The sequence below is a fragment of the Lactuca saligna genome, chromosome 4, assembly GCF_052625555.1.
Source record: "Lactuca saligna cultivar CGN05327 chromosome 4, ASM5262555v1, whole genome shotgun sequence".
Classification (NCBI taxonomy): Eukaryota; Viridiplantae; Streptophyta; class Magnoliopsida; order Asterales; family Asteraceae; genus Lactuca; species Lactuca saligna.
The window spans coordinates 184,249,434-184,259,678 of record NC_136420.1 but is presented as its reverse complement, the minus strand read 5'-3'; the positions used below and the strand labels follow the sequence as shown (position 1 = coordinate 184,259,678).

Below are 10,245 nucleotides of genomic sequence, written 5' to 3'. Positions count from 1 at the left end.
ATTAATTGTGAAAATAATTGATTTGTTATGTTAGTTTGCTTATCTAGAGTTGTGAACTGAAATTATCATTTATTAATTCTATAATAAACATTTTTATTAATCTATCACAAAATTTTATCAAAATAATGCTGTAATAGTAGTTAATCTAAACCTTTTGACCTTATATATATATATATATATATATATATATATATATATATATATATATATATATATATATATATATATATATAAGTAAAATGGATTTAGGGGTTATTAACCATACCAAAACGGATTGGGATGCAAACAACCTTTTATTTTTGCATCTACTTATCTGGTGATTAGTGTACTCTCACATTCATACAAAAAAATGATGATACATAGTACATAAATAATGCATACATAATTGCATAATGATACAGTTCCATGAGCACAATTTTCAAACATAATTGAGAAAAAGAACATAATTTTCATACATAATTGAGAAAAATAATATATACAAATTGTTACATACAGATAGCATCCACACATAGTGATACATTGACATACTTACGTACTTACTGTTACATTCTAATCATTCGTACTGATAGATTTGATAAACAGATAGAAATTAATGAATGAAACTATTTGATAAACAGGTAGAAATTGATAGATGTGGTATCAAGCAACTTACCTGAAGTCACTGGCGGAGGAAGCAAGTCTTGGTCTAGAAGTATCAGACATCAACAATGGAGAAACCGTGAACGTGAAGCAAGTGTGTCGCAACAACAGTGGGGAGAAATGGCAGCATGAAGCGGATGTGATGGAGTTTTATCGCAACAATGGTAGTGTGGTGGGACAAATCTTCGGTGCCTATAGATTATTTGGGTATTCGCTGGTCATGGTTTAAGGAGTGCGGTACATTTTTTTCATCAAAATGTAAAAAGAGGCTAGGTTAACCGAGAGTAAGGGTTTTTGATTTTGTAGGAAATTTGTCGGAACTTTCCAACAAATTTACAATGGAAGACAAAAATTGATAAATAAATAAATCTTCCTCTTTCTATTCTAATAAATGAATAAGTTTATTATCCTATTGACAAGTGTTATACTAATAGTACTCATTAATATTATATTTCACCTATCATGTTACTTGTCAACCTATTAATTATCATTTTCAAATTTCAAATTTTAAATTTTAAATTATAAATTTTCCACTCTAATTACATTAATTAATAACTGATTTTCAATTTTAAATTTTAAATTTTAAAAATTTTCACTCTAATTATATTAAATTAATAACATTATATTAAAATATAAAATAAAATTAATACAGATTATAAGGTGATATAACTTCATGTATCTATGTATAGCAAGGACTATAATTTTATATAACTAAAAAAATATCTCTTAAGTAATTATTTTCTTTAAAATAATTGATTCATAATTTTGATTTTTTAATATGAAAGTTTAATTAAGTTTATAACCGTGTTTCTCACAGGTTATAAACTAGTAAATATATAAATATATAAATAAAGCTGGAAGGAATTGAGCATTTGAACTCGACGTTTTGTTTTAAAAGCCTTGTATATTTCAAGTTATATATATATATATATATATATATATATATATATATATATATATATATATATATATATATGACATTATAAATTATTGTTTTTATTAACTTCATAACAAATTATTTTTCATGACAAATTATTGTTTTTTTTATGTTTTTGTTTTCAAGGTTTTTTATTTTCTTATTATTTCTAATGTAAATAACTTGATAATTTTAGTTTTTCTTTATCCAATTCAAATACTCTATTTTTAGTTTTTTTGTAATAATTGTTTGTTAATTTTTTTTTTTATATAATGTACATTAAAATTAAAAAAAAAATGAACTCCAAATATTAGGAGGGAGAAGCAAAGACAAAAGGTTGGATAACGTTTTCAATTCCCGCTATCATTTTTCCTACGAATTTCCAATAGAATACTAATTTTAAATATTAATTAATACTTTGGTTGGTGTTTTGTAGGAAAATAGCTACACTTTTCCAACATAATATTTAGGGTATCTATTGTAGGTACTTTGTTTGAATTTTGTTGTATTACACCTTTGTTGCAAGGTTGAAAGAAACTAGATGGATGTTTCCAACAAAAATTTCTCGTAATAAATATTTAGTAGCTAAAACCAAATTTTCTAGTAGCGGGTAGCCCTAATTCTTTTTGTTGTGAGTTTATGTCAGACAATAAAAAACAAATTTGATGGAAATGGCTCTTAGGGATTTGAATGGGTTTGGTTGAAGGCCAAGAAACTGATCTTAGTATAAGGAAAGGTAAAACAAAGTTAGGCAACATTTGTGTGTGTGCTTCTTTTGATAGTAAACGAAGGAACTCAAAAAGGTTTGTCAATAGCACTGCATTTAGTGCACTTTGTGAATGAGGATGGGGCACCTGCTATGAGGGTCGAAGAATATCAAAACAAAAAAAAATTATGAGGGAGGTTAGGGAATGTGGTTGTAGCGATGGGGCTAAAGTGAGGATGGTATAAAAACACATTAAAAAAACTAGGGTTGGTGGAAGGCACAGATAGTGTTGGCACAAGTAGCGTGTGATGCTCACATTGACTTAGATTTTTTTCCAACAGATTGATCACGAGATGTTGATGTTGATCCAAGGGAATGAAGTTGCACCAAGGAAGCGAAGCTACACCAGGGTATTCTTGGTTAAGAGTAGTTGCACCAAAGGTAGTTTCAACTAGAGTGTGTTGCGCCAAGGGGTTTAAATCAAGAGGTGATGGAACATGATTTTGGGTCAAGATGATACCCACGATTTTAGATGATGCGCTATTTTTTTTTATGGATTAGAGTGGCATAATTAGGGTTTGTGGTGATAGTTTTCCTCCAAATTACGTTGTGCCAATGGATGTTGACGGCACAAGAGTGTAAGCATTCTCGATAATGTATATGATGCAAGTAGTTACGGCACAAGAGGGGTATTAGACAAAGAGGGTTGGATGGAGCAAGAAGGATAGTTGGTGCAAGAGAGTTGCTAAAAAATTGATGTGGCGCAAATAGAGTTGGAGGGCCGCGAGATGCGCCAAGAAAAGGTTGGATGCCCATAAAAGATCATAATGCTCATGAGGGTTGTTGTTGATGACGGATATTGATGGAGAAAGAGAAGCTTGTTGCTCACGAAGAATATTTCTCACAAGGCTGTTGCTCACGAAGACTTTTGCTCACAAGGTTGTTGCTCATGAAGACAGTTACTTACGAGACAGTTGCCCACGAGGTTGTTGCTCATGCGACTGTTGCTCACGAGGTTGTTGCTCACAAAGACTATTGCTCACAAGGTTGTTTCTCATGAATATTGTTTCTCCCAAGGTTGTTGCTCACACAACTATTGCTCATAAGGCTGTTGGTGATGCAACTGTTACTCACGAAGTGATTTTGCTCCAAACTCAAGAAAATTTCAATTTTTCTCCAAAATGAAATTCGATGTTGCTCTAAACGAGTATAAGAGTAAGAATTTGTGAGAAAGAGAAAAGTAAGAAAGAGAAATAAAAGTGAAGTATTTATAGGTGAAGGTTGTTAGGGTTTCTCAATGGGACGAGATAGGGCTTGCATGGGCCAACTTGTAGGCCCATAAGACTTGGATGGTACTCAAGTATAAATAGGAGAATCTCAACTTGAGTCGCGAGCGAGAAAAAGATGACTTGAGAATCAAGAAAGAAAAGGTGTTGCATGCGTGGATGTTATCTTAGAGACGTGAATGGCACCTTAGGAATGTTCATGACCTATTCGAGACGTGCATGACCTACTTGAAACGTGCATGGCTTACATGAGATGTGCAAGGCCTACTTGAGATGTGCATAACCTACTTGAAACATGCATGGATCATTAAAAATGTGTATTACCTATTCAAAATGTGTGTGGGACATTTATTATGCTCTATGTGCACTTAATGATCCACATGGACGTGATGCACCAAGTTGCAGAAGATGCTCCAAGTTCTTGAACATGCTCTAATGTTCTTGAACATGCTCCAAGTGATTGAAGATGCTCCAATATGGTCCAAGTGACTTCCAGTTGATCCAAATTAGTAGAGATAGTCCAGAATGATCCAAGTGATCAAGTTGATGAAGATGGTCCAAGATGCCTCAAGTTGATCAAGATGAATGAAGATGCTTCATTCATTCGTCTAGTTGGTCTAAAGAGGTGGAGATGGTCCAAGAGCATGCAGTTGCTCCAAGTTGGACGAGGATGGTCCAAGTGATCAAGATCCTTCAAGTTGGTGAAGTTGCTCCAAGAGAATCTAAGATGCTCCAAGTTGAATGCAGTTTCTCCAAATTTGGTCCATGTAACTGAAGTTTTCCCATGTTGGTCTAAGAGCATGAAGTTGCTCTAAGATGCTTCCAGTTGGTCCAAGATGGTCATTTAAAGCTTTTGATATTTTCCTTCTTCACTACATACGAGAATGCTCCATGAACCAAGACAATCACACATAGTTTTCTCTAATGGGATGGTCAACTTGTCATAAGATGCTCCACTTGGCTAAGGATGTTCCATGGTCAAGTAAGTGACGTTCTCTATCTAACTTAGTTGGTTTATCTAGATTCTAAGGCATGATTTAAATAGAAAGTATGAAAATGCAAACATTAAATAATATATCTTTAGGGATGATGTGCGTGCATGTGAATAAAGAATCTGAGAAAGGAATAGTAAAATGCGATGAAGTGTGCGCATGTGGAGTAAATCGTTTTAAAGAATAGAACTTAGAAGGATAACTAATTTAGAAACGTTGTGTATTATCTTACAGTCACTAATATATTTATCAAGCAACTCAATTCTATGTATGATCCTTCACTTCGCATTGTAAAGAATTTCGTTTATTGATTGTTACTTTTGAATTCCTTAACATCACATAGAATAACTCGATTTGTACTTACCAATTATGTCTTAGTGCAATGCGTATATTTGTCTCTCAGGCCTAGTTACTTCCCAAACCCTAAATACCGAAAATCCTTATAAACGTTCCCCACTTATTTTGAACAACATTTATTTTTAGCATTCCTACCACCTATACCCTTTTATTTACCCGTTTTGTTGCAAAATGTATCGCCAAATTCCAAGTGACACGACTTTTAAATGAAAAATATTATATATAATAACTGACCTAGGAATATAACTACACTTTTTTGATTTTTTTATTATTTTATTATTATATTTTCTTATAACTCTAACTTTAACAAAGTACACAAGCAAATAATTCCTATCTGTACTTCTATGTGTACCTTAGTTGATGACTTTCTAAGAAATTTATTGGAGTGCTCGGAATCAATTAGGTCACTAATGGAGTCCATGACTTTCTATAAAACTCTTTTAAACAATATTTCTTCCCATCCATCTAAGCTTTTATAATTAGGTGTATAGATATAGATATATCCTCAAGAGGAATACTCATTGGCTCCTAAATGTAACATATTGACTCCACTACTAAACTATAACGTATTGCATATATAACTAGACTCAAAGTACAAAAATTAAACAAATAAGGCATAATTAATCGGGGATGCAATTAAGATTTCATCACCTTAATCCTAAAGATCAAATACCCATTACATCTTGGAGACCACAGAACAATAAGCCTAATTGGGTGTCTATATAAGATCATTTACATGACTCTCGCCAACAGGATCAAAGGGGTAATTGGCATGAACATAGGATAAGTACAATCAACTGATGTTAAAGGTTGGAACATACTTGATGGATCGTTAACTGTTAATGAATTAGGTGTATGTCCAAAGAAAGTGACAGTCAATAAAGTCTTTGACTTTGTAAACTGGGAATACCTTGAATCAATACTTACGCAAATAGGGTATTTAAATAAATGGTGTATGTGGATTAAATGATGCTTACAATTGGCAAGGTTATCAATATTTGTTAACAAGTCTCCAACATATGAATTCAAAATGCAGAAAGGGTGCGACAGGGTGACCTACTATCACTTTTCCTATTCATAATAGCAATGGAAGGTCTTAAAATTGCTATCAAGGTGATACGCAATAAGAACATATTTTACAGAATTAAATTGACACATATGGATACCACCATCTCCCATTTGTTCTACGCTGATGACGCTCTCTTCATTGGAGATTGGAGTGAAGTTAACTTAAAGAATATTGCAAGGGTTTTGAGATGTTTCCATGTTGCATCAAGATTGAAAGTTAACTTTCACAAATTAAGGGTCTTTGGTATTGGAGTCGACACAAAAGAAGTTACAAGATGGGCTCTACCACTTGGATACAAACCATCCACATTGCCATTTACTTACCTAGGTGTCCCGGTCGGTACAAACATGAAGCTAAAGAAACACTTGAAGCCCATAATTGATCGATTCTACATGAGATTATCCAAATGGAAAGAAAAGAGCCTCTTCTTTGAGGTTCGAGTAACTCTTGATAAGGTTGTCCTTGACAGCTTACCATCTTACTTCTTCTCAATATTTGTAGCACCAGTGGGAGTTACTAATACACTAGAAAAAATTAGAAGACAATTCTTGTGGGGTGGAAGCGACAATAGGAAAAAAAAAATAAGTTGGGTTGCTTGGGAAAATATTATAGCACCAAATGGAAAGGGAGGGTTGGGATTGGGATCACTCTGAGCATTTAACTTTTCTTTGATTATTAAATGGTGGTGAGGTTTAAAAATAGAAAAGTTGGCATTATGGAGAAGGGTAATAATGGGCATCCATAATTTAAGTAACAAACCTTTTGATTTCCAATGTATGAAACAACATGGCTGGGGTGAAAACTAGACTACGGAAGATTGGAATCAATTTCTGAGACATACTAAAAAAAACAAGAATCTAAAGGAGATCACACTCTATTTTGGAGAGACATAAACAAATTCCAAGACTTCTATTAACTGGAGAGACATAAATCTTGTAAATTTAATGAGCGGATACAAATGATGCGACAAACATGGAACTGGAGAACACAACCTCCAATTGTTATCATCTATACTTGGAGTATTCCAACAAACGATGGGGACAGGTAAATGGAAATGTGAGATATCCACTATTAGTGTGTATTATGTGGATACACTTAGACCAAAGATTGATCATTCTAAACGGGCGACCAACGAACTTGTCACATCCCGACCAAGGCGGCAGAACATGCCGCGTTGTGTGAGTTAGTTCATGGATCACATGTAAGCCGAATATATAGCACTAGTACAACAATAAACAAAATAGTAGTTGTATTCCATCTTGAAGTTTGAATACAAAGTTCTTATAGATAATAGTATAGTACGTAAATTGCCTTAAAACATGTAGGTAGATATACCAAAAGCTAGTAAACTAGGTTTCCTGAAGTCCATGACTTTTCCATTGTCTAAAATGCTTGTTCAGTGATTCCTTGAGAATACACGTAGTTTTGAGGGTCAAAAAAAGGTTGGTGAGAGTTAAAGGTTTTCTGCTAGAGCAGTAATGATACTATTAAAATGTTCAAAAAATATTTTCTTCACAAGTAAAACCATATTTAAAATGTGTTTGTAAAGAGATTTTGAATAAACTTTGAAAACCAAAAGATGTTTTTCCATAAGTAAAGCAATAGTTATAACTATTTTGGAGTGAGAGAAACCAATTCCATGGTTAATAAAGTGAGAGAGAGAGAGAGAGAGATCTAGTTAATGTTTATAATGAGTCATATAACTGAGTTATGTGACTGAAGTACCCCCTACAACGCTTCATTAGATGTTGTAGTAATGACTATAGATAGTAATCCCTCACTTCAATTCGTTGATTAAGGTTGTAACTCACTCCGAGGATTAGCGGTTATAGTAGTTTGCATATGCTAAGTGTATAAACTTAGGTAATGAATTGTTTCTTACTATAAAAGTCATTAACTAATTGTAACACCCGGAATTTAGAATGTTAATTATGGAAATAAAACCTTATTTCTAAATCTCAACTCTCCGAGTTTAAGGCATAAACTCGATGTGTTGGCAAAATGGGACGCGCGTTTTGTAAGAACAACTTGACGAGTTGGGAAGGATCAACTCGACGAGTTGGACGAGGTTTGGGAAACCATAAAACCAGGACTTTACACCCTATTTAAACACCTTAAGCTTTAATATTTGGCCTTGTTTCCAGCCTCCATTGTCCTAACCTTAAATCTCAAAACCGTAAGCCATTTTTGGTGATTGTGAGTTGATATTGTGCATTCTTGGTGAGTTTAAAGAAGAAGGAGCTTGAAGGAGGAGCAAGAACGTGAAAGAGAATTGTAGATCCAGAAGTTGGGCTCTTTTCTGATTTATTCGAGGTATAAAGCTTAACCCTTGTCCATGGCAAGCTTAGATCTAGTCTTAGGATGCTTTATTTCATGTTTTGGCACAAGTATAATGGTTGTTGATATTTGGACATCCCATATGAGATGAACCTTTCAGATCTAGGGTCTTGAGGGGCTTTCATGGCATAAAGGTGCCAACTTTATGGCCCTAGTAGCCCCATGCAACCTCTAAACTCTTGTTTTGGCCTTTCAATCCCCAAATGGCCATGCATGTGGACAAAGCTTAGGACTTTATGTGATACTTTGGTTCTTATGATCCAGATCTATGACCTCATGGTCTAACTTGTAGTTTTGGTGGTTTTGTATTAAGAGTTTGGCCCTTTTGGGTTAGGGGTTGAGCTTATTCTCTTTAAGATGAGATTAATGGGTAAAGTTGGAAAGTTTACCCTTCTAAAGGGTATTTCCAGTCTAGACCTAGAGTATTGGGTTCAGATCTAAAGAATAAAGGCTTAATACATTAAGAAGGGGATTCAGACTGAAGAATTCAGCGAGTTCACGGAGGAACTCGACGAGCTAATTTGAAGTGTCCCGATTCTGTTAAAATGGAGAGAACTCGGTGAGTTAACGGAGAACTCGAAGAGTTGATTCGTTGCATCACGATTATGTGGTTTGTGGGAACTCACCAATTTAAAGGACAAATCGATGAGTTGAGTCAACTTGGAGCATTGAATTTGACCACAACTTGGATGTTGACTTTGTACTTGACTTGAATTTGACCAAGGTTGACCCCTGGAGGGTTATGAAGTATAGAATGAATTCTAAAGGGTAGTTACATGTAAGGGTTTGGACCTAATTTGGAAAATTGGGCCATTAAAGGGCTTTCATGGATTTTATAGGTTGGGCCTTAATGGTTCGGGGGTGAAACGGTTATTTCACCCCAAGTGAGGATTATGGATCATGGTTGAGACCCAATTGCTAATTGGGTGATATTTTGGTATTGATAGCTTAGGGAGTTATCAGGACAGCAACTAAGGATTTTTGAAGTGAGCTTCAGCATTCGAGGTGAGTCTCTTCACTATTTGTATGGGTCGAAGGCACCCATGGCGGTCCATTTGGTTTATGTATTGTAGGAAGACCTAGGGGTTAGCCCTAGGCATTATGTATGAAAGACCAGGAGGTGGCTCCTGGCACATTGTATGCTAATTAGGTAAGTAGAACAATATGTATGCTAGTTGTCTTTGTGATGCTTGCATAGAAGACCAGGAGGTAGCTCTTGGCACTTGTTTGTAAGACTATGGAGTGGCCCCCAGTTACGCAAGAAAGACCAGCCCGTGGCATAATGGGAAGACTATGAGCAACACATAGCACCTTTATTGATTATGATATATGATATGTATGGCTCATGGTTATGTATGATAGTATGTGATTTATGTGCTTATATGCTAGGATATCATATGGTAGTGGTATGGGGTCAAATAGACCTCGTATCCGGTTGAAAGAGACCGAAGGGGTAGGCCTGCACTAGAGATGCACAAAAATCGGATCCAATCCGATCCAATCCAGTTCCGTGACGTCACACCCAATCCGAATTAAGACAAAATCCGATCCGGTTTGAAACCGGTTTTGACCGGTTTTTCCTCCCGCGAATCCGAATCGGTTTAATCCGATCCGGTTAGGATCTAATCCAATTTTTGCTATTTAAAAAAAAAAACATTTTTTAGACCTCATATATAAAACAAAATGCAATATAGGTTCACTAAAATAGTTAAAACATACATCAAACGTCAAATTAGAAAGAGTTGTCAAACTAGTTAACTAATAATAATAATAATAAAGTGGCATTGTAACATTTAGCCAAATAGAAATAGTTTTTGTGGTCTTCCACTTCATGTAGCACTCACTAAAATATTCTTCAACCACCACGCAAATAACTAGGGCTCTCATGAATACCATATTCTTCATCTTCGTCTTCGTCTTCGTCTTCCTCGTCATCGTCATCG

At 34.8% G+C, this 10,245-nt stretch overlaps 1 protein-coding gene across 1 annotated transcript; it reads left to right on the top strand.

Annotated features, from left to right (window-relative positions):
• Positions 1-3,123: 3,123 nt before the first annotated feature.
• Positions 3,124-6,618, top strand: LOC145040377 (uncharacterized). Its single transcript, XM_078988314.1, has 2 exons — positions 3,124-3,307; positions 5,933-6,618. Exons 1-2 carry the CDS (start codon positions 3,124-3,126, stop codon positions 6,616-6,618), a joined length of 870 nt encoding a protein of 289 aa, XP_078844440.1.
• Positions 6,619-10,245: the final 3,627 nt, after the last annotated feature.

Excerpts from the sequence above, each read along its gene's own strand:
- LOC145040377 (XM_078988314.1), top strand. The coding sequence starts at position 3,124 with ATGGAGAAAGAGAAGCTTGTTGCTCACGAAGAATATTTCTCACAAGGC. Across the intron at positions 3,308-5,932 it reads CAAAGACTATTGCTCACAAG|AAAGGGTGCGACAGGGTGAC; the intron begins GTTGTTTCTCAT and ends TTCAAAATGCAG.